The sequence below is a fragment of the Somniosus microcephalus genome, chromosome 3 (genome assembly GCF_052327205.1).
Source record: "Somniosus microcephalus isolate GS21.2 chromosome 3, FLI_Smic_1.0, whole genome shotgun sequence".
Taxonomy (NCBI): Eukaryota; Metazoa; Chordata; class Chondrichthyes; order Squaliformes; family Somniosidae; genus Somniosus; species Somniosus microcephalus.
This window is the reverse complement of record NC_140989.1, coordinates 250228002-250253417: the sequence shown is the minus strand read 5'-3', so window position 1 is coordinate 250253417 and position 25416 is coordinate 250228002. Positions and strand designations below refer to the sequence as shown.

General features: G+C 45.5%; 1 protein-coding gene across 1 annotated transcript in view; it reads right to left on the bottom strand.

The window, feature by feature from the left end:
- The window catches only part of LOC147121823 (procollagen galactosyltransferase 2-like), a 305202-nt gene that overhangs the window by 8736 nt on the left and 271050 nt on the right, over positions 1–25416 (bottom strand). The window contains exons 8-11 of the mRNA XM_085982330.1: positions 25274–25380; positions 22722–22854; positions 19357–19484; positions 16399–16605 (exon numbers count right to left, since the gene is read on the bottom strand). Of these exons, the coding sequence (XP_085838456.1) occupies positions 16399–16605; positions 19357–19484; positions 22722–22854; positions 25274–25380 (575 nt within the window). The remainder of the gene's footprint in view (positions 1–16398; positions 16606–19356; positions 19485–22721; positions 22855–25273; positions 25381–25416) is intronic.

The window sequence follows — 25416 nt, the reverse complement described above, 5'->3', positions numbered from 1 at the left end:
AATACTGTATACAGTTTTGGTCTCCATACTTAAGAAAAGACATACTTGCTCTCGAGTCAGTACAAAGAAGGTTCACTCGGTTAATCCCGGGGATGAGGGGATGGACATATGAGGAGAAGTTGAGTAGATTGGGACTCTACTCATTGGAGTTCAGAAGAATGAGAGGCGATCTTATTGAAACATATAAGATTGTGAAGGGGTTGGATCGGGTGGATGCGGGGAGGATGTTCCCAATGATGGGTGAAACTAGAACTAGGGGGCATAGTCTTAGAATAAGGGGCTGCTCTTTCAAAACTGAGATGAGGAGGAACTACTTCACTCAGAGGGTGGTAGGTCCATGGAATATGCTGCCCCAAAAAGCTGTAGAAGCTACATCATTACATAAATTTAAAACAGAAATAGACAGTTTCCTAGAAGTAAAGGGAATTAAGGGTTACGGGGAGCGGGCAGGAATTTGGACATGAGTCTAGGTTCGGATCGGTCATGGCCCTGTGGGTAGCGGAGCGGGCCCAGGGGCCGTGTAGCCTGATCCTGCTCCTATTTCGTGTGTCTAATTCTGTTAGATTCAGGAGATGGTTCTGTGATAGTGGATTGGCGGTTAGGATCAGATCAGCCATGATCGTATTGAATGGCGGAGCAGGCTCGAGGGGCCGATTGGCCTACTCCTGCTCCTATTTCTTATGTTCTTATGTTCTTATGTAAACACCATAGCCAATTTGTGCACGGCAAGGTCCCACAAACAGCAATGTGATAATGACCAGATAGTTTGTTTTACTGATATTCGTTGAGGGGTAAATATTGGCGAATTCCCCTGCTCTTCTTTTATGGGATCTTTCACATCCACCCGAGAAAACAGATGGGATTATGTGCTCAAGTCTCTGGAGTGGGAGGTCTAAGAGCGTTAAAAAAACAAGCCTGAAGGCTTTGTGTCTTAATGCGAGGAGCATTTGTAATAAGGTGGATGAATTGGCTGCGCAAATAGAGGTAAACGAATATGATTTGGTTGGGATTACGGAAACGTGGCTCAAGGATGGCCAAGACTGGGAACTCAACATCCAGGGGTATTCAATATTCAGGAAAGATAGGCAAAAAGGAAAGGGAGGAGGGGTAGCATTACTGGTTAAAGAAGGGATTAACACAATTGTAATGAAGGATGATGTGGAATCTGTATGGGTAGAATTGAGAAATACTAAGGGGAAAAAAACATTAGTGGGAGTGGTATATAGACCTCCAAACAGTAAGACAGAGGTTGGGGATGGCATTAAAAGGGAAATTAAAGAAGCGTGCAATAACGGCACAGCAGTCATCATGGGTGACTTTAATCTACGTATAGGTTGGGCTAACCAAATTAGTAACAATACTGTGGAGGAGGAATTCCTGGAGTGTTTATGGGATGGTTTCCTGGACCAATATGTCGAGGAACCAGCCAGAGATCAGGTTATCTTAGATTGGGTATTATGTAACGAGAAAGGATTAATTAGCAATCTTGTTGTACGAGGCCCCTTGGGTCGGAGCGATCATAATATGATCGAATTCTTCATTAAGATGGAGAATGAAGTAGTTGACTCAGAAACTAGGGTCCTCAATTTAAATAAAGGAAACTACGATGGTCTGAGGAGCGAGTTGGGTAGGATTGATTGGGGAATGGCACTCAAAGGGTTGACGGTGGATAGGCAATGGCAAACATTCAAAGACCGAATGGATGAACTACAGAAGTTGTTCATCCCAGTTTGGCATAAAAATAAAACAAAAAAGGTGACTCAACCATGGCTAACAAGGAAAATTAGGGATAGCATAAGATCCAAGGAGAGGACATACAAATTGGCCAGAAAAAGCAATAATCCTGAGGATTGGGAGCAGTTTAGGATTCAACAAAGGAGGACAAAGGGATTAATTAAGAAAGGGAAAATAGAATATGAGAGTAAGCTTGCTGGGAACATAAAAACTGACTGTAAAAGCTTTTATAGATATGTAAAGAGAAAAAGATTGGTGAAGTCAAGCGTAGGTCCCTTGCAGTCAGAATCAGGGGAATTTATAATGGGGAGCAAAGAAATGGCAGACCAACTAAATACATATTTTGGTTCTGTCTTCACAAAGGAGGACACAAATAACCTCCCAGAAATACCACGGAACATAGGGACTGATGAAAGTGTGGAACTGAAAGAAATCAGTATTTGTAGGGAAATGGTGTTAGGAAAATTGATGGGACTGAAGGCCGATAAATCCCCAGGGCCTGATAATCTACATCCCAGGGTACTTAAGGAAGTGGCCCTAGAAATAGTAGATGCATTGCTGGTCATCTTCCAGAACTCAATAGACTCTGGAACAGTACCCATGGATTGGAGGGTAGCTAATGTTACCCCACTATTCAAAAAAGGTGGCAGAGAAAAAGCGGGGAATTATAGACCGGTAAGCCTGACATCGGTAGTGGGGAAAATGCTAGAGTCCATTATAAAAGATGTAATAGCAGAGCACTTGGAAAGCAGTGACAGGATCGGACAAAGTCAACATGGATTTACAAAAGGTAAATGATGCTTGACTAATCTATTGGAATTTTTTGAGGATGTAACTGGTAAAATAGATAAGGGAGAACCAGTGGATGTGGTGTATTTGGACTTAATGAAGGCTTTCGATAAGGTCCCGCATAAGAGGTTAGCGTGCAAAACTAAGGCACATGGGATTGGAGGCAAGGTATTGACTTGGATAGAGAACTGGTTGGCGGACAGAAAGCAAAGAGTTGGAATAAACGGGTCGTTTTCCGAGTGGCAGGCAGTGACTAGTGGGGTACCGCAAGGATCGGTCCTAGGACCCCAGCTGTTCACAATATATATTAATGATCTGGACGAGGGAATTGGATGTAATATCTCCAAATTTGCAGACGACACAAAGCTGGGTGGGAGGGTATGCTGTGAGGAGGATGTCATGAAACTCCAATACGATTTGGACAGGTTGGGTGATTGGGCAGAAACATGGCAAATGCACTATAATGTGGATAAATGTGAGGTTATCCACTTTGGTGGCAAAAGCAGGAAGGCAGATTATTATTTGAATGGCAATAGATTGGGAGAAGGGGAAGTGCAAAGAGACCTGGGTGTTCTTGTGCACCAGTCGCTGAAGGTAAGCATGCAGGTGCAGCAGGCGGTTAAGAAGGCAAATGGTATGTTGGCCTTCGTAGCAAGAGGGTTCGAGTACAAGAACAAGGATGTCTTGCTGCAGTTGTACAGGGCCTTGGTGAGACCGCACCTTGAGTATTGTGTGCAGTTTTGGTCACCTTACCTAAGGAAGGACGTTCTTGCCATGGAGGGAGTGCAGCGAAGATTCACCAGGCTGATACCTGGGATGGCAGGAATGACGTATGAGGAGAGATTGTGTCAGTTGGGCTTATACTCACTGGAGTTTAGAAGATTGAGAGGGGATCTCATCAAAACCTATAAAATTCTGTCAGGTCTGGACAGACTAGATGCAGAAAGGATGTTTCTGATGGCCGGGGAGTCCAGAACCAGGGGTCATAGTCTAAGGATAAGGGGTAAGCCATTTAGGACTGAAATGAGGAGGAATTTCTTCACCCAGAGAGTGGTGAACCTGTGGAAGTCTCTGCCACAGAGGGCAGTGGAGGCCAGTTCATTAAATATATTCAAGAAAGAGTTGGATATATTTCTTGAGGCTAAAGGGATCAAGGGATATGCAGAGAAGGCAGGGACAGGGTACTGAATTTAGATGATCAGCCATGATCTCATTGAATGGCGGAGCAGGATCGAAGGGCCGAATGGCCTACTCCTGCTCCTATCTTCTATGTTTCTATGTTGAACCCACGATCTTCTGACTCAGCGGCGAGGGTGCTACCCATTCAGCCACGGCTGACTCACATTAGATTTGATGAACATCATATGGCCTGCAGGATCTGATTTGTTCAAACTGCAAGTGCTAAGCAGTAAACAGGTGTCAGCTTGGCTCATTGGTCACATTATTGGAGTCAGCAGATGTAGGTTAAAGCCCCTTTCCAAAACTTAAGCACATAATCTCTGCTGGCACTTTAGTCCGGTACTGAGGGAGTGCTGCACTGTCAGAAGTGCTGCCCTTTGGATGAGATGTTAAACAGAGGCGCTGTCTTCCTGAGGTTCAGATGGATGTTAAAGATGCCGTGCACAATCTGAAGAAGAGCAGGGAGTTCTCCTGATATTTTGGCCAATATTCCTTCTTTTATTTTATTTGTTTATGGGATGCGGGTGTCACTGGCAAGGCCAGCATTTATTGCCAATCACTAACTGCCCTTGAGAAGGTAGTGGTGAGCCGCCTTCTTGAACCGCTGCAGTCCGTGTGCTGAAGGTACCCCACAACAAGGTACTCTCTTGGCCAACATCAGAAAAAGCAAATCACTGGTGAATCACCTCATTAATATTTATGGGGCCTTGCTGCATGCATATTGGCTGCTTTGGTTAGCTACGTAACAACATTCGTCATGTATAAAACAGATTATTTGGTCATTATCACATTGCTGTTTGTGGGAGCTTGCTGTGCGCAAATTGGCTCCCGCGTTTCCTACATTATAGTGACTACACTTCAAAAGTACTTAATTGGCTGTAAAGTACTTTGGGACGTCCAGTGGTCATGAAAGGCGCTATATAAATGTAAGTTTTTCTTTCTTTCATGTGTAAAAGGCATTTGGGATGCTTTTTTGAGCGATGTAATAAAGCACTATTTAAATTGCCTGGGATGTTCGACATTGGTGTTTGCCATTAAAATGAATATATAATCACTTCTAGCAAAATAGAAGATTTATTAATGGCTGCATCAAAAATCTATGACCACCCAAAATGTGCAACTTGGCAACAGTGTTGGTGTAAGACTCCAAATATTTGCTGATAAAACTACATTTACTCTGCTGTGATGGGAGGGCTGTGGGCTGGCAAGGCATCCGTGTGGGATATTACCTTTTATTTCCCTCTCTATATTTTACATGGCTTTTGGTTGGCTTGGCTGTGGCACACCACGGGGCCGTGCTGAGGTGTTGACCCATCGGGGGCAGAATCAGGGGCTGTCTGCACTTTGGAGAGGAGACAGAAACCACGAGGCAGTTTCTCGGGGGTTCACCTGCCACAAAGGAAGAAAATCAGGTTGTGGATTGTTGGTCTTGTTGTTGACCCTCTCGCACAGTTGTGGTGGGGAGGATCCGTCTCCGGAGCTCCCAAACAATTCCTGGGGCCACTGTCAAACTACACAACTACAGCCTGGAAATCGCAGTCAGCAATATCATCACATGTATACTTAACATATTTAAAATAAGCGGGGCAATGCCTCTGTTAAAATAACAGATGAAGGAATTTGGTACCAGTTTGCTAGCTGTTCAGATGACGATATCCCGCAGCACTATTTCCAGGTCTATGTATCTAACATATGCATGTTTCTAACATACAGTTTACACATCTGTCTGTATTTCTTCAGTTTAATATTCCAGCTGTTAATCACTTTCCCAATCTGTGCCCCTCCCCTCGCTACCTTGCCTCGTTCTGTAAACGAAGGAGCTTCTTATTTGGTGCTCTTTTATCCTGCCTATCCTTTAAGCAGAACAAAAAAAATGGAGATGGGCCCTGCTGTTCCTGGTACTCCACAGACTGCTGACATTTGAAGTACTTGACGATATTCCTCTAGCATAGTTTGCTTGTTTTAATATTTTTAAATTGTTTCTATTCATGTGACATTTGCAACCAATGGTATTTCAATTTGATCCAGGTACTGGGATGAAGTAAAATGTTACAAGGCTGAGCTTTGTCCCATTCTGTGTTAACTAGAAAGGGGTGTTTTTCCAGTCAGAGGAATAAGAACCAGGGAGAGGAACAATACCAGACATTATGTGCAGAACGTGACAGAGTGCTATCGGAGATATACTAAAACACTACCTCAGGATGTCCCGAAGCACTTTACAACCAATGATGTATGTTTTGAGGTGGAGTCACTGTTGTAATGTGGGATACACAACAGCCAATTTGGGCACAGCAAGCTCCCACAAACAGCAACGTGATACTGACCAGATAATCTGTTTTTAGGTGTTGGTTATGGGATAAATATTGGACAGGACACCAGGTAGAACTCCCCTGCTCTTCTTCGAAATAGTGCCGTGGGATCTTTGGCGTCCAGGGCAGATGTTGCTTTGATTTAACATCTCATCCAAAGGATGGCACCTCCGACATAAGAACATAAGAATGTAAGAATTAGGAGCTGGAATATGCCATACAGCCCCTTGAGCCTGCTCCACCATTCAATAAGATCATGGCTGATCTTCGACCTCAAATCCACTTTCCTGCCCGATCCTATTACATCCGTGAATGATTGAGACACGGACAGCAGGAGTTGAACAAAACACGTCTTTACTGATGGAAGCCAATAGTGAAACTGACACAACAGAGGCTCCCTAGTGCCTTTTATACAGGGGTGGTCACTGCCGGTACTGCAGTCTGAGACCAGTTATTCTCTTAAAGGTACATACACAGCAATTCCTCCCCTTTTAGATAAACAGTACATAACATTCATTTAACAACTAAATGATAACTAATTACAATCACAATTACGGTTACTAGATACATTGGTTAAGCTTAAGCAATTATAAGTTCAGTCTTTGAGGAGGCTTCCTGATTCTGTCTGGATAACGCCTCTTTGGGGTATCAGGTTCTTCTGGCAATGTTGAGTCGGGATCAATGTCGTTGTTTGGTTCATCTGTTTCCAATATTACCGGTTCTGCGGTAGCTGCAATTGGAATGTCGATTTCATTACCAGGTGTATCAGATCGTGGTGTGGAGTTGACCTTTTCCAGTGACTCTAGAATCTGGTCAGCATGGTGTCTTACAATGCTCTCCCCAATGTCCACGGTATACATGAGAGGTCCTTGCCGTGTACAAATCGTTCCTGGCTGCCATTTCTCAGTGCGGTAGTCCCGGGCCAAAACTGGTTGACCTATCTTAAAACTCCTGGTCGGCCTTTGATTCATATTCTGAAACTGCCTGTTCTCCACATCTCTTCGGATGTTTGGCTTAACCAAATCCAAGCGGCATCGTAGTCTTCGATTGAAGAACATCATGGCTGGAGTTTGGTTGGTAACCGCATGTGTCGCATTCCGGTAGGCAAACAAGAAGTTGTCCACCTTGTGTTGTAGGGGTATATCTTCATTACACATTGCCTTGATAGCCTTCTTGAATGTTTGGACAAACCTCTCGGCCAATCCATTAGTGGCTGGATGATATGGGGCAGATGTGTAATGCTTAACACCATTGTTCTTTAAGAACCTCCGGAACTCTTCAGACACAAACTGTGGTCCATTGTCAGAGCAAACCTGTTCAGGCAGCCCATTCCTGGTGAATATGGTTCGTAAAACTGTGATAGTTTTTTCCGTGGTGGTTGAGGACATTTTTATTACATCTGGCCACTTTGAATGTGCATCCACCGCAATTAAAAACATCAAGTCCATGAAGGGACCAGCAAAATCAATGTGCACCCTTTGCCATGGAGATGAGGGCCACGCCCATGGATGTAGAGGAGCTTGTGGTGGGGCGTTTTGGACCTTCTGGCATCCTGCACAGCTCTTGGTCATCTCTTCGATTTCTCTATCGATTCCCGGCCACCACACAAACGCTCTGGCTAAGTTCTTCATTTTTACCCCACCCAGATGACCCTCATGAAGCTCATTGAGCACTCTATCCGTCAACTTAGGTGGAATTACTACTCTGGATCCACACATCAAGGTTCCTCTGCACACTGACAGCTGTTCTCTTCTCGGCGAGAATGTTGGCAGCAGTGGTTCGCCATGTGCTGGCCATCCCTTCACCGTTAAATTATAGACCCGTGATAGTGTCGGGTCATTCCGTGTTTCCTTTTCTATGTTTGCATTCGTCACAGGGAGACATTCGACTATGGTCGAGTGGAATAACTCCATTGGATCCACTGCAAGGTCTTCTTCTTCCACCGTCGGCAACGGTAGGCGTGACAATCCATCAGCATTTCCATGCTGTTTAGTTCCTTTGTACTCGATGTCATATTGGTGTGCCCCTAAGAAAAGAGACCACCTCTGCAGCCATTGTGCTGTCATTATTGGTACGCCCTTCTGAGGGTTGAAAATGGAGACAAGAGGTTGATGATCGGTTAGTAGAGTAAATTTTTGACCGTGCAGGTAGTGATTGAACTTCTTCACCCCCCACACTAGGCTGAGGGCCTCTCTGTCAATCTGGGCGTAGTTACGCTCGGCAGAAGTTAACGAGCGTGACGCAAAAGCTATCGGCCTCTCTAAACCATCAAGGAATTTATGTGACAGTACCGCCCCAATGCCGTAGGGAGACGCATCACACGCCAGTCTGATCGGCAGTGCTGGGTTGTAGTGAGCCAATACTTCCCTTGAAGTAATTAAGTCCTTACTCTTCTGAAAGGCCCGCTTACAATCATCGCTCCATTTCCATGCTACCCCCGTTCATAGCAGGGCGTTCAGTGAGTGCAGAATTGTCGACAAATTCGGCAAAAACTTATGGTAGTAATTTACCAATCCGAGGAATGACCTCAGTTGCGACACATTTTCAGGCGCTGGAGCCTTAACAACCGCTTCAATTTTGTCAGGGGACTTATGTAACCCCTCTTCATCAATCACGTGGCCACAATACGATATCTGTTTCTTAAAAAATTCGCACTTGGGGCGGTTGGCTTGCAGCCCATGTTCCCGTAGTCTAGTGAGCACCTGTTCTAGGTTGTTAAGGTGTTCACTGTCATCTTCACCTGTCACAAGGATGTCGTCCAAGTAACACTGAGTCCCCGGAATCCCTTGCAGGACTAGTTCCAGCGCTCTTTGCCATATCGCCGGAGCCGATGCTACTCCGAATACCAATCGATGATACTGGTAAAGACCTTTGTGAGTGTTTATCGTGAGATACTTCCTAGAGGATTCTTCAACCTCCATCTGCAAATATGCTTGTGCTAGGTCAATTTTTGTAAAACGCTTCCCTCCAGACAGTGAGGCGAGATGTCTTCTATCCTTGGAAGAGGATATTGTACTGTGTGAAGGACTGGGTTCACCGTCACCTTGAAATCCCCACAGATGCGAATCTTCCTTGGCTCCCCGGACTTATTGCTTAACGTTTTCTTCATGACAGGAACGATGGGTGTCGCCCACTTGCTCCAGTCGACCTTAGACAACACGCCTGCCTTCTCCAGATTCTCCAGTTCTGCCTCGACGGCTGGGCGAATTGCATATGGTACCGGTCTTGCTTTGAAAAATTTGGGAACTGCATTCTCTTCTATTTTTATCGAGGCGGTTACACCTTTAAGTGTGCCCAGTTCTTGTTGAAATACCTCTTTGGCGTTAGCTAAGATTGTTGACAATCGTCCAGGAGTGACGTCTTCATCTTTTTTACCGTCCACCGTCATTGCATGAATGGAGTGCCTATCTAAGTTTATCTTCCTGATCCATTCCCGTCCCAGTAATGGTGGTCCACCATTTGGCAGTATGTAGAGATACAATTTCCGTATTTTCTTGCTGTTGTATTCGACAGGCACCCTTATTTTTCCTCTGGGGTATACTTTTTGCCCCATATACGTCGTCAAGACGATGGATGTCTCTCTCAAGGGTATGTGTGAAAATAGCCGCTCATAGTCTCGTCGATTCATGACGGTTAGCGCTGATCCTGTATCCAATTCCATTTTAACTTGGGACCCTGCTATCGTGAGGGTGACCCAAATGGTTCGGTGATCCTCTTTTGCGATTACATTGTGAAGTTTGAGACAGCTTAGTCTCCTGTTCCCGGATTCACTATCGCTCATCTGGTCTTCGGAATTACTGTCCGTCATCTTTTGTACTTTCTTGTACGGTTCCTTAGTAGCCTTTTTGTTGTCGCTGGTCTTCTTCCCAGACCTGCAAACTCGTGCAATGTGTCCCATCTTCCCGCATTGCCTGCATATTTTGTCTTTGGACCAGCAGTCCTTCTGGTCATTGTTAGTTCTGCCGCAGCGATAACATTTTGCAAATCCCCGTGTCATTTCGTGGGTGCCGTATTCCTGTGGTTTTTGTTGAATTTCTGCAGCTCCCCTGGCTGCTGCTTCATACGATACTGCCACGCTGAAAGCCTTATCTAGCGTCAGCTCTTTCTCTGAGAGTAACTTCTTCTGTGTTCCTTCACTCAGGAGTCCACAGACAAATTTGTCCCGTAGGGTATCTGCCAGTCCTGCTCCGAACTGGCAGTGCTTTGATAGCTTGCGTAGTTCCGTAAGGTACTCAGCATTGCTCTCATCTTTATGCTGAGTTCTCCTGTGGAATTGAAATCTTTCTGCTATCAACAGCGGTGCAGGGTTTAGGTGTTCCTGTAGGACAGTAACAATTTCGTTAAAACTCTTCGCCTTCGGTTTGGCTGGAGTAATCAGGTCCCGCAATAGGCCGTACGTTCTAGCGCCCATTAAGTTTAGCAATATCGATGCCTTTTTCTCCTCCGCTATTTCGTTTGCCTCGAAATATACCTCGACTCTTTCCACATACGTGGTCCAGTCCTCTATTGTATTATCAAAAGCAGTGATACAGCCAGTCTTCGGCATCTTGCAAATCTAAAATGGCGCCTCCCGCGCTTTGCCTTCTTCCCCGATTTAACAAAAAGGCACCTCCCGCGCTTTGCCTTCTTCCCCGCTGATTAAGATGGCGCCTCCCGCGTTTTGCCTTCTTCCCCGCTGTTGCTGGCGCTGCTTTCCGCGGTTCCCGTTGCAACCTGCAGCTCCTCGCGGTTTCTTGCGCGTTTAATATTTCTTTTTTTATTATTTTCCCGTCGTGGAACAACACTGTGGGACTCTTGCCTCCCTCTTCATGGGTCTATGCGCAGCCCGGCTTCATAGCACCGGCCGCGCCCTGTGTGCTCCACCCTCTCTCTCTCTTCTTCCCGACAACGCTGCTCGGCCCCGTTGCAAACCACCCGCTCGAGTTCACGACCGCCGCAGCCCAGGAAGGATCAGTGCACTACCTGCCACCAGCCCGATTAGCTGAAGCACCGTCGACAGGAACCAGGCCCCGCTTCCGACAGCTTCTCCAGCAATCTTCAACTCCGCTATCACAGGGGCGGATGCCCATGGTCGACGCCCATTTCTACTGCCTCTTACTTTCTTTTCTTTCTGGCCTCGACCTCTGCTTACTTCGCTGTAGGAATGGATCCCAGGAGGTGGTGCAGACTGTAGGTAGGTTCGTATCTGCTCGTCGCCAGTATTACGTCCGTGAATGATTGAGACACGGACAGCAGGAGTTGAACAAAACACGTCTTTACTGATGGAAGTCAATAGTGAAACTGACACAACAGAGGCTCCCTAGCGCCTTTTATACAGGGGTGGTCACTGCCGGTACTGCAGTCTGAGACCAGTTATTCTCTTAAAGGTACATACACAACAGATCCCATATCCCTTAATTCCTCTGGAATACAAAAATCTATCTATCTCAGCCTTGAATATACTCAACGACTGAGCATCCACAGCACTTTGGGGCAGAAAATTCCAAAGATTCACAACCCACCGAGTTAAGAAATTCCTCCTCATCTTAAAAGGCCGGCCCCTTATCCTGAGACTATGCCCCCTAGTTCTAAACTCTCCAGCCAGGGGAAGCAATCTCTCAGCAGCTACCCTGTCAATCCCCCTCAGAATATTATATGTTTCAATGAGATCACCTCTCATTCTTCTAAACTCCAGAGTGTACAGGGCCAATCTACTCAATCTCTCGTCATAGAACAACCCTCTCATCCCAGGGATCAATCTAGTGAACCTTTGTTGCACCGCCTCTAAGGCAAGTATGTCCTTCCTTAAATAAGGAGACTAAAACTGTGCACAGTACTCTGGGTGTGGTCTCACCAGAGCCCTGCACAATGGTAGCAAGACTCCCTTACTCTTGTACTCCAGTGTCCACTCCCTCAGTGCTGCACTGAACTATCAGCCTAGATTTTTGTGCTCAAGTCCCTGGTGTGGGACTTAAGCCTTCTAACTCAGAGGTGACAGTGCTACCTACTGAGCTACGGCTGACAGCTGGACCACATATCGCCCTGGCAGGTGGCCTGTTATTTGCAACCTGAGCACGGGTCAATTTTCTTGTTTCCACTCATTATCCTTTGTGGTGTGCTCATATTCATAATAGCTACAGCAGGGGTTTGTTGTGTAACGTAATTGTGTTAATGATAATGTGTAATGTTAGCAAAATGATGAAATCCAGAGAACATTAACCATTTTCCTTGCATGGTTTTCAACGATTATTGACAAGTAAACAAAGTCTACTTCTAATTTAATTAAGGGCAATGGCATCTATCCTGTAAAATGTGTGAAATAAATGTGAGGGGATGCATTTTGTTAGGAGGAATAATGCGGCCACAAACTCCTTGGAAAATAAGAGTCTAAATGGCGTATAGGAGCAATCATTAAAATTAGCAATGCAGGTTAACAAAGCCATCAAAAATGCAAACAAAGCACTGGGGTTCATTTTGAGAGGAATAGAATTGAAAAGCAGAGACGTTATGTTAAATTGAAATAGAACCTTGGTTAGACCACACTTGGTGTATTGTGCATAGTTCTGGTCTCCATATTACAAAAAGGATATAGAGACACACGGTGGTGCAAAAATGACTTAACAAGTATGATACCAAACCTGAAAGTTTATAACCATCAGGAAAGATTGAGCAGGCTGGGGCACTTTTCTCTAGAAAAGAGAAGGCTGAGGGGTAACCCGATAGAGGTTTGATAGGGTAGATGTAGAGAAGATGTTTCCACTTGTGGGGGAGACCAAAACTAGGGGATATAAATATAAGGTAGTCACTAATAAATCCAATAAGGAATGCAGAAGAAACTTCTATATCCAGAGAGTGGTTCGAATGTGGAAATCGCTACCACATGGAATAGTTGAGGCAAATAGCATAGATACGTTTAAGGGGGAGCTGGATAAGTACATGGGTGATAAAGCAATAGAAGGATATGCAGATGGGGTTAGATTAAGTAGGGTGGGAGGAGGCTCATGTGGAGCATAATCACCGGCATAGACCAGTTGGGCCAAATGGCCCGTTATTCTGCAGTAAATTCTATGTGATTCCCTGTAATGTAAAATTCTTTGAGTATTTATCCTGGACCAGTTCCATTTGTTTTATGAGAATGCCTCTGATTAGACTTGTTTTCTTATAACTTTGGACAACAGCCAATCTTCACTGCCCAGGAAGTTTTCACTCTCCTACCAGTCTGTGGGTCTGTAAGGTGCAGCAGGAGCATGGATTCAACTCTTTGCGGTTTATTTGGGTGGGAGCATTTTAGGGCTGATTCCATGATTAGACACTTCCGGCAAGGATCAGCAATCACAGAGAGCACAGTTTAGGAATTGTGAGGCTGTAGCCCACGATTTTCTGTCCATGAGAGCTGTGATTTCCAGCCCTTCACCTTCTGAAAATGCCACTCCTTGGCCACGATTTCGCAAGCCCTGGTGAGTCCGGTGCGGCCGGAGCAGACAGCGGCCTCAAACTCCGCTCCCGTCTTCATCCTGCCTCCTCCAAGTGATTTTGCCCTGATTGGGCTTGTCAAGCCTGCCGTGTGAAGGTCCCGGCCATTTAAAAGGAAGCGGGTTTGATGACGTCATTTGATGATATGTCATCAGCTGGTTTCCTTAAAGGGATCATGTCCACATTCTGTTGTCAGTGTTCTACAGCATTGAGTTGCTTCAAACACTGACGAGCACTGCACAAAGGTGCACAGCTGTACCTAGCCTCTCCCATATTCTTATGGAGGGAGTCACAGCACACAGGGAGGTTCTCTTCCCTTCCAATGGGAAGTGGAGACCTCCCCAGGAGACCAACGCAGCCTGGTTGCACATTGCACAGGAGGGCACAAGCAGGGATGTTGTCAGGATGACCTGGCTGAAGCGGCGCAAACCTTTCAATGATCACAGTAGATCACGAAATGTTATTGCAAAGCCACACTCAACCTCATCCTGCTGTGCCATTCATCACATCCCCATCACTCTGCCTTCCCTACCCATCTCCTGCACATGCTTACACACACCAACTTCCCTTGCACCTCCACCCATCCCTCTCTATCTACATTATCACTTCCCCATCTCACTAGCCAACCCTCACACTCACCCTCATCCTAGTCCAATCATACCAACTAACAACACACAAGGGTAGGCACTTGGGTGTTTTGCCAATGTTCATATAAACTTTCTGTTATTGTGTTGTCAAGCATTGAAATCCTTATTGTCACCACTTTGCGTTCTTGGACAGATTTGTGTGCACTTTGAAAGTGTCTTAGTGAGTTCCAGTGAATGGTGAGACACAAGGGTACCACCCCCCCAACCAATGGTGATGAGTGTGAAAGGAATGGCTTTGACATTGTAGGGATGCTTTATGGTGTTGGTGTGGGGTGGTGCCAACCTGGTGCATCATCTGGCAGCCAGGGTGTACAGTGTTTAGTGAAGCAAATCTGGCCATGGTGAGGCCATCGCTGGCGTCCCGGGCAGCAATGTGCACGGATGATGATGCCCTGTGTCCAGTGCAGCATCAATTGATTGCGGAGAAGGTTGATGTGGATGTTGGTGCTGCTGGTGTGCCTGGTGATGCTGGTGTTGGGGCTGATTGTGTTGGGATTCTGAGGACCAAGGTGAGATTTTTTCAAGGGCACCGATGCTGATGGAGTAGATGGCAGGTGAGGTTGAGATGACAGAAGTAATCTGTCAACGTTGAGATAGGTTGTTCCAAGGAGGTGACACTGGATAGAGAGATTGCTCTAAACACTTCAAAAGTGCATAAAGCTCAAAAGTGGGTTCAAATCATTAATGCTCCAGCTTCTAAGATTGGGAAGTGAACAGCTGTGAAATGATAGGTTTTAGACCACTTTTGCAGCTTTCACCTATTCACAGCAATCCAGTGATTGAGAACCCAACATACTTACCTGACGTGATAGTTGCTCTCCAGGAACCTCGTTGAAAACCTGGTAAAATGGTAAGTACATGGGAAAGTGGTTCTTAACTACCTTTTAATAAGCTTTTAAGTATCCAAATTGGCTGACCCGCCGCTTGGTGTTGGGTTGGTTCAGGGATGACAGACCCGACACTTGGGAAACTGACAAGGAGGTGGGTTTACAGCGGGATACCGACCCACTGTCAATCTTTGTGATTTTGACAGCGGACCCGCCTCCAAACCCGCACTCTGAGCACCGGCAAAATTCAGCCCCTTGAATTAGTACTTTTATTTCCTTCTTTGATTTTCTGCCTATTCTCCTGAAGCCAGTTATTTCTGGTAGTGTCCAGAACCAGAGCTACCAGGAGCCCTCTAGTATCTCCCCCAAATTGGTCATTCTTCCCTTCTGAGCATGGACAGTGAGTATCAAGTCCAATCCTATCCTCACCCAGTATGAACAAGCTCACCCTTCTAGTACTGGATCGCTAGGTAACTATCGGCAACAGAAGCCATGGCTGATTTTGCACCTCCTTAGCTTGAGGATGGTGAGGCCAACTCTAACCTCCCAGTGTTACCCAAAGCTACGATTACCTGACTCAGCACAAACCAGCAATTAAACCTAGGACTTGCCCAATGTACATGGTTCGGTGCCACACCAAATGGTGGCATTTACTCACTCAGATATTGGGGTTGGCACACTTGAAATAGGAGGAAGTCTACTTGGGAATATGAGCTAGGAACATAGGAACAGGAGTAGGCCATTCAGCCCCTCGAGCCTGTTCTACCATTCAGTTAGATCATGGCTGATCTGTAGCCCAACTCCATTGGCTCCATAACCCTTAATACCCTGGCCTAACAAAAATCTATCAATCTTGGTTCTGAAATTTACAATTGACCCCTAGCCTCAGCAGTTTTTTAGGGGAGAGAGTTCCAGGTTTCCACTACCCTCCATGTGAATATGTCAAGTCTATGCCAGTCAATGGGGAAGGGTTATGAGTTTGAATCCCTGGCAATCTAGTGGTGGTAGGATGGAATTTAAGCTTTATTTACCGTCAGTCTCGTCGAGTCCAATTTGAGCTAGTAACAGGGATGTATACGTTCTTGCCAACAGCACCCGTCCCCCTCAGATGAAGTACTCGCGGATGAAAAAACGCTCCATCAAGTAATCTGGCTGACAGCAAGTGAACCTACCTGCTGTGAGCAATCAGTCAATCAAGGGTGATTGACAGGTCAGATCGAATTTAGATTCAGGCCTCGTCAATGAGATTCCAGTACCCTACTGCTATTGTGGGCTCTATCAGCTCTGCACCCGTCAAGAAGCATCTCTACTGTGGAAATCATTAGACACCTGCATCTCTAACACTACTTTTCTCAATCGATGCTATATATGGTAAGAGATTCAAATGTCCTCGGCTGCTCTTCATTGCTGAACCAGGCCTCCTCTTCCTCACCACCACCCAGACATCTGTCAGTTACTTACACTGGGTGTTTATTGTACATGATGGGTAGAAATTCATCTACCGGCAACATCTTCCCAAAAGGCTCAGCCGCCAGCAGTTTTTTGGCCCCTTGCTGGGATATGATGTAGGCCAGCGTCCAGTAGGAATAATCTGCTTCTACTAGGTTCATAATGCCAGGCACAGACTTTTCTGGCTGTTGCACTTGCATCCGCTTCCGACCAATGTAGCTGAAGTAAAAGCAAGAATGGAAAATGTAAGTGACTTTGTGGGGAAGGGGCAGGTTAGATATAGTCCTGCAACGATTCCAGGTCCTAAACCCAGAGTGGCGCAGAGATAACACACTTGTTCAGTTAAGAGAAAAATACTTCTAAAGAGTAATTGGACAAAATATTCAGGATGAAGGTGTAATGCAAAATAATAGCAGCAATATTAACTTAAAAGGAATACTCGAGGACAGGCCTTGACATAAAGAGTTCACCCATACCCACTTGCTTTGACCTGACAGTGACTGGTCTCCCAATTGGAGCCACTATCTTCATGTCGTTTCTGAGGCTGGCCACTGATTCGTGACATTGTACTACTCAGCTTCTACTCACAGTTTCCCATACTGAGCCTCGTTATTTGAACCTCAGGAATTACATGAAGATAGCAGTTCTGACCAGGAAGTCAGGCACTTTGAAGTAAAAAGTAATACATTTTTTTTTATAAACTCACTCATCAAGGCGAGGGATGTTAGCCGCATGGAGAACTTTCTATTCTTTCCAACCAATGCCAGCATGGAGCACTCCCGGGTCAGGTTTAACACGGCCAGGTACAAAGTAAAGCTCCAACGTGCTTCAGCCCAAAATCAGAAGGGCAACATCCTACTGCACCATCCTATGACCTCACTGAGTGACATTCCCGATTTAGCGCTGAATTACAGGGGAGACTTCCTGCTGTGAGCCCATTCCGACTAAGAGCTAAACTGAGACTGCCCATACTCATTTCCCTTAGGACCACTGTAGTCAACACAGCAGATATTCATCCCATCAGCCTAGGCGGGATTAGAATCAACACTCAGATATGAAAGGCCAATGTCTAGCCTGCCACATCAGATCGACCCCAGAAGTTGAAGGCTTTTTTAGATTTAAGTTTGGCAGAGGTATTTTTTAAATGAGTATTCAAAGAAAAAGCCTGCGTAGGCCATAGCCAAGGGCATTTCTTAAAATTACGAAAGTGTGGGGATTAAAGCCAAGCGCATATGTCGATCCTGTAAAATTGTATAATTGCATCGCCAACCCATCTAAAATCAATGTCACCGCTTAATTTGTTGCTATTTTTAGAGCAGCCTCCAGTGGCCCCTTTAAGGACGCTGGTTAAGCTGCTCTACATCCAGTACTACTGGGCGGAGCGCCAGTGCGCGCGTCTGCCCGCTGGCACTTGAAAATTGTGCCGTGGTCCTACAAACAGCGTAGGGCACCAACTGAAATATTGTTGCAAGCAAATGCGCTGGACGTCTATTTCAAAGCCCTCTTGAAAATCAGGTCAGGTGGGCCTCAGGTGTCTCTCCCATTTTACAGCGTGAGTGGCAACTCTTAAAAACGACAGTAGCTTCTATCCATATGGTGAGCTAAATTAAAACAGAAAATGCTGGAGATACTCAGCAGGTCTGGCAGCATCTGTGAGCTAAATTGCCCAGCTCATACGATTGGAACCTTAGAACAATTTCCATTCCTTACATTGATACAACAGAACATGTTGAATTATTTTGACATCTGTTTTTCATCAACCAACTGATGAACAAAAGCAAACATGCAAGTATTACTTTCATATCTATATTATAAACTTTTGCTGTGAACCGCTGGACTCAAGATTTGTCACTGGGAAGAAATAACCAAATAAGGCACAAATGATTTCTGACATTTGTCTGTTCACAAGGAAAATAAATATTGACCCTTTGATGGACAATAGCTTTTTTTAAACAACAGTGTAGTTTGAGATCAAGGCCAATAAATTGAGTCAGCCCCTTTTTGTAATGCTTTCCTTGGGATCTATAGCGTATTATAAAGACAGCACCTTGCAGGGAGGGTTCTGTATCACCGACAAGGCCATTATATTTGAGGGTGCAGTATATGAAGAGTCTCATACAGGAGGTGTGCACCAACACCCAGTCTATAGCAGTTGGCTGCAAATTTGTAATAATGCATACAGCCAGCAACTGAAAACTGCAAATGCCTCTTTACAAGCAGCGGGTGCGTGCTTAGCATTTAACAAAATATGTTGTTAAACAGATACCTTCAGTCTCCAGTAGACTATTTAAACCCAGGAGAGGAAACACAGACACACACACACCAAAACCCCAAGACCTCCCATGGACTCCCGAGTACTGAACAGATGAGACTTCAGCAACACCGACTCACCCTGTTTCAGAGTTGTTCTGGTCCGCAGTTCGATTTCATTCGGTGCTTTAACAAATACCTTTTTCCTTCCTTTCAGGTTTCAAGGACTGCAAGCTTCAACAACTCTTAGATACCAATGCCCCTCAAGATCCTTCTTCCCATTCACTTTCTTCTGACCCCATCCCTTTTTCCAATCATTTAATCCCTCCGCCCTATCACAGACGCTTTCCTCCTCCTCCCTCTTCCCTCCTTCACCCTGGCTCTGTACTTGCTTAAAACATGTTAAATCTCTAACTTCTTCCAGTTCTGATGAAAGGTTATTGACCTGAAATGTTAATACTGTTTCTCTCTCCACAGATGCTGCCTGACTTGCCGAGTGATTTTCAGCATTTTCTGTTTTTAAGTCAGGTGAGAACTGTTCTAGTCAAGCTGCGACATGTAGTCACCTCGACTTATACAAGAAATGAGGGTTACTGGTTGCACAGTCCAGTGTACTATCTGGCTCTGTAAAAATCTAATTTAGAAAACTGGTGAAACAGGCAGGTTCTGCAATGTTCAATATCAAGTATTTGTAATCCGTTGTTATACAACCGGACTCACATCAGGTCCCAGTCCAGCTGGTTCTCCTCGATATCTTCCATTAGCTTTGTTATCTTTCTTCGAAAATGTGGTTCAAACCTATTGTCATCTTCTAAGACGAGAGTCTTCTCCAGCCCTCGGTCAATGACCTGCATCACAGAGACACAGCATTTAAAACTGTTTTGTTGCATACACTAGGCTTGTATTCCCTTGAATATTGAAGGTTAAGGGGTGATCTAATTGAAGTGTTTAAGATGATTAAAGGATATGATAGGGTAGATAGAGAGAAACGATTTTCTCTGGTGGGGGAGCCCAGAACAAGGGGGCATAAGCTTAAAACTAGAGCTGGGCCATTTAGGGGTGATGTTCAGGAAGCACTTCTTCACACAAAGGGTAAAGGAAATCTGGAACTCTCGCCCTAAAAAGCTGTTGAGGCTGGGGGGTCAATTGAAAATTTCAAAACTGAGGTTGATAGATTATTGTTAGACAAGGGTAATAAGAGTTACAGAGCCAAGGTGGATAGGTGGAGTTATGATACAGACCAGCCATGATCTAATTGAATGGCGGAACAGGCTCAAGGGGCTGAATGGCCTCCTCCTGTTCCTGCGTTCCTATTTGCCGCTGCTAATGAGCACATTTACTAAAATAAGGACATTTTGATCTGGGAACTGGCACATGTTTAATTTCTAAATTAAATAGTTGAAATGGCGTATTTATTTCAATAACTGTCTTCCAAATCTTTTGTAAGGGTCAAACTTAAATACAATGATGTTAATCAACCCCTGCTGTGGTTGAAGCCAGTGAATTCAGTGCAAGTAGTTCCTTTCTCTAGGCATAGGTGGCGCTATTTTCTTTGTTAAATAGCTTCTGGGATCCAACAGCAATTCTCATTCAAGTTAATGACTGAGGTCAGTGGTTATTTGTCTGGGTGCCCAAACCTGTTATTTTAAATGTGAAGGATGAAATTATCAACCCATCAATTTTGAAAATGCGCAAAGAGGGATATTTTGTCAAACACTGTCAAAACAGACAGCTAATTGTACACTAGACATTGGAAAAAGATTGCCGATTCACTCACACCTAGTGATGCATAACTCACATCATGTCTTGTGGTCAGCCCTGTACATGTACATTGTACAACAGAAAAGTTGTAAAGCTACCATAACTGAGGAGCTAGTATCTGCGATCACGACATGTGATAGTGCTGGAGTGGAGGGGCTGGTAAATTTGTCCAGCGTGCCCCAATAAATACACAGGCATTGTATAAATGGTATAAATCAACCATACAGAAAAAAACATATTTATCCTCAGAAGGAGAGATGATACTTGGGTCTGTTTTGGCTTTTGTGCAACGTGTACACTATACTGGTATCTAAATTGAATGTGCATTAGATATCAGCTCGGAGATTCAGGCCGAGATAGAAAGGAGATCTGTTCTCAGGTGGCTTCTGTATAAAATGGCTAACAGTTGTAAGCCATAGAAGTGGTCTTTTAGGATCAGTGTTCATTTTTCGGTTGATCCAAAAGCTTTCACAATGGGTTATGTACAGAGGTCTGTGTCGCACTGCTGAGCTGTACAGACAGGTCGTGCTATCGAATAGCCTCGTATGTTGGTCAGTTTTACAAGGTGAATAAACGCTTGACCCTTGATATGCACATTACTGCTGTAAAGTTACAATCTGTACCACAACAGGGAGAAAGGCTGCCACTCAAAAGATTGGTGAACACTTACAGCATTGTGCTGGAGGAAGAACAGGTTAATCCATGGATTGCTGGGACGTGCATTCATGCCTATGATCCCGCACCTAGTAAGATCCTTATCTAGGCTCTGCCGCCAGGGGCGAGCCCTCAAGCAGAAGCCCCCTATTCCTCCCAGAGGTAATAGGGAGGATCAGCGATTAGCTATTCCCCACGGCAGCCTTGTACATTTTCTAAGCATCCAATTTCAGAGAGATGCTGGCAGAGGATTACACCGGGTCAGTGACCAGGCCCACTCAGCCTCTGATGATGTTACAGTTCGGGCCGTTCTCCCAAAACTCTTCACTCGGGCTCACCTCAAGGGGCAGATTCCCTGAGCAGGCCCATGCCTCTTGCCAACCAAAATTCAACTTCCTGCAAAGTAGTGAATGGGATGCAGCACGCCTCAGGGCTAACAATCGACCCTTTTTTTACCCTGGGCCATACTGCATATAGTGCGGATTGCCTACGTAACTGAAATATTATAATCTGAGTAGGACAGAGCCCTATCTCTGTCAGAGATGGCATTGCAGGCCCAAGAGAGGAGAGGGGGAACACTCTTCATAAAAAAGTGCGAGGCTCACTCTCAACGAAACAAACACTAAGCAAAGTTTTTGTTTCTGAATCTATAATGGGCGCGATCTTGCCAGCCCTGGGGAGGCGGATATGGAGGCGAGACTGCTGGGAAAATGGCAGAATTTGGGGGCGGGTGCCCAACCCGCCTCCATGCCATTTTCCTAGGAGGCGGGTAGCCGTCCCGCGCTGCGTCCCGTCTCCTTGGAGGCAGGAAGGGATTAAAGCCTATTAACTGCAAGTTAACAGGTAGTTAACAGGCAGAAAATAGGATTATCCCCTTTTTGCCCTCACAAGTGTGGGCTTCCCGAAGGCTCCAAAACCTGCCAGAGTCACCGAGGCGAGCACTGGGTCTGCGGGGGTCGGGGAGGGGGAGGCGCAAAAGTGCGCTGTGAAGGTAAGTGATGAGTGCAAGAGTGGAGAGGTGAGTATCTGAGGTAAGTGCAAAGTGTTAGTAAAAGTGTACTTAACTTTGTTTCTTCCTTCAGGCTTCAGTTGGTGAGTATGCGGAGCGTCTCGCACCTCCGCGGTAGAGATGACAGATGGCCGTTGCATTCTCCAATGCAACAACCATCTCATTTCTGCAAAAGAAAGCTGTTTGATGAGGTCTTGAATTCAAGCCCTATTAAACTACAGAGAATGTCAACGTTTGACAGCTTCACAGAGCTGTCAAACGATGACAATTCATCTGTCAAAAATTTTTGACAGATGAAACGTCATATGTTGAAGTTCTCTGCAACTGGCTTTCCTTTAATTAGCCTGCTAAACCCGCTGGGTGGGCTTAACAAGGTCAATCAAGGGAAAATAGCGTGGGTTGGCCAGAAGTTGATGGAGGCGGGACTGAAACCCGACAAGTGGGAGTCCCGCCTCCAAAAGCTCCCCATTGGTAAAATCACCCATGTCTCCACACCGGGCAATATAAAATATTCAGAAGCATTTACCTCAAGTGATGGACCATTCTGGAGCATTGGGAGTTCTAATGGAATCTTTGGAGCTAGATAAATACACGTTATGTGACAACATATCCACAAACACCTAAAATACGGGAATATGTACATTAGGATCAATCTTCTTACCTCTTTCCAGATGTAATAATGGCTCAGGAAGCAGCCTATTTCTCCCCGCGTCAGTATTCTTCCTGAGTATGGGTCATGGTACCCTGGCAACATTTCAATGTTAAGTGCTTTCAGGTGGCTTGAGTTGAGGGCTCTGTCAGTACAAAACATGTGTCACATTATTATACCATGTTTCTTTTAAGACCCAATATGGAGTGCAACCCTTCATGGCGTGGAATGACCTACAATGGAAACGGTACCTGCAGTTTTTCCTGTCAGTATCATGCCCCAGACCTACTGCATCAGATCCAATGCAAGGTTTGCAACTTAGGTGTGTCAATCTTATATTACCATACTGTTTGATGGCACTGTTTGAAAACCTGTCCTGAGCTGCTAGTGATGCATACTGGTTGCAGCATAAACCTCATGCCTTCTGGTCCAATATCAATTCATCGCAACATTGGCAAGACCAAAGCCGTTCTGTTGGGTTCCTATTAAAAGCTCAGCACCATAGTCTCTTATTTCATCCGCATTCCGAGCTGGTCACAACCTGAACCTGACTGTTCACAACCTCGGTGTCTTTTCTATCGATTCTCCAGTAATCTCTTTCTATCCTCATTCCAGCTGGTTTGGGTCATTGCATTTTATTTCCTGGCTAGAATTCCCTTTTTTCCCCTCTACTTGTCCCTGGGACCCTGTGCTGGTACTAGAATAAATGGGAAAATATGGGTGCTGGATAAATCATTACCCAAAAAATAAGCAGTAACTTAACATATTTATTTGCACACTGCTGCAGGGATTTAAAATTACTACCACAAAGTCAAATGCGTTCACTTTATATGTAATAATAATAGAAGCTTTAAGGGAGAATTTTAACTCCTGGGCAGGTAGCCCATGAGATGCATGGGCTTCAGTGGGAAGCCAATCCATTTAAGCAACCGGGCCCCATTAGCACCCATCGAAATGGTGAAAGATGGCAACCCAAGTCAGTGGAAAAGATGTCAGAATTTTTTGCCCTGATTTTTTCCAATAAATAAAATTATGCCAAAAGCAATATACACTGAAGAAAAGTCATGGGGACGATTTTCTGACGTCGGAGGAGGCGGGTTTGGAGGTGGGAAAGGCGGGAAAATCAGAAACAATGAGGGCGGGTTCGGAACCCGCCTCCAACTTGCCTCCGCGGGATTTTGCCGGTGCCGGTTTTGGAGGTCGGGAAACGGTCCCGCCTCCAGCTGGCCATAGCGTGAGTTAACATCATTAAATGCTCGTTAAGGGCCTCTCTAAGCCTATTTTGAGAGGCCCTTGTGATTTTTCGAGCATTTCGGCGTGTTCCACGACCCTCCTAAACCCCGCCAGGTTTAGCTCGTGGGTGGTCTCCTCACAGCTGCAGGTCCAACAATATATTGTTTATTTCATCAAGGATTACTTGCAGATGCCGGAACTTTGCTTTAAAAGGCCTTTCAGCACTTTTAGAAGGCCTTCCGAAGTCAGAGGTGCTGCAGCTTGAATCTATCAACAGTGGGACTTCCTTGGAAGACCCTCTCCCCGCTTGCAATGAGCGCTTCCCCGCGTAGGCATCTGCAAGCAGCATGGAAACCATTTGTTTTCTTTCTCCATGGACCTCAGATGAAGATGAGGAGGAGGAGGCTGAGGAGGAGGATCTGGAGGAGGAGCAGGAGGAGGAGCAGGAGGAGGTCAGAGCGCCGGTGTATCGACCAGCAGCAGCGGCAGCACGCGAGCACATGGCTGCCCAGGATGCACTTATCATGGCCAGATTTGCATAGGTTGCCCAAGTTGGCACATGTCCTTGGCTCCAGCCTAGGACATCATTGACAATGGGCATGACTTTCTGGCCTCCTTTCACTCTGGCCACCAACCTGACAACGCAAGTGTGGCGGAGGCCGCAATGTGGAACTGCCTAAGGTGAAAGAACAGATGCCATAACGCCAACATTTTGGCATCAAATCATTTTAATGCTTTCCAACAGGGATGGCACTTCATCAATACACAGAAACATTCTCCCAATCTGCAAACAGATCTGGAGGTTATATCCCTTGCCAGCTGTACCCACACAGCCTTGGTTTCTTTGGCAGGCCTCTTCCTCCCAGATGAGTGGAAGAGCACCTCCATGCTAGCTGTCACCCACTCAAACAACATTTGCAGCGCCTCATCCGAGAGCCTCGGGGAGGCCCTTGCCTTGGATTTGGACATAGTAGTTTCTCAGAATATGTTGCAGGTGGTGCAGCATAGGCCGAAATCCTGTGGAGTGAGCCAAGGCAGCAAGAAGCCATAAAATCAGACTGGAAAAGTGATGTCAGCAGAGGTGAGTTTCAGTCCCAAAACACTAATTGACCAAGGGCATCCAACACCTCTGAAATCAAGTGGCCAATCATGGGAAAAATCGCAATTTTTTGAAAACTATCAGTAGAGGCAGGTTTCAAACCCACCCAAACCGAAACCCGCCTCCATCTCGCCTCCAGTGAGAAAATCGCCCCCAATATGTGTCTGATGTGTAAACAGGATCTTAATGGGGTTAATGTATATATTTTCTTTTCTTCAGGATCAGTACTTACTTCCCATCCACAGCATCTGCTACCTTGACTTCAATATCCTGTTCGTAAAGTGTGCGGAGCATTCGTTCCCTCCTGTCTGTTCTACGCTTGAGATTTATCATGAAGATCTAAACACAAGTTCACAATAACTGATTACCACTAAT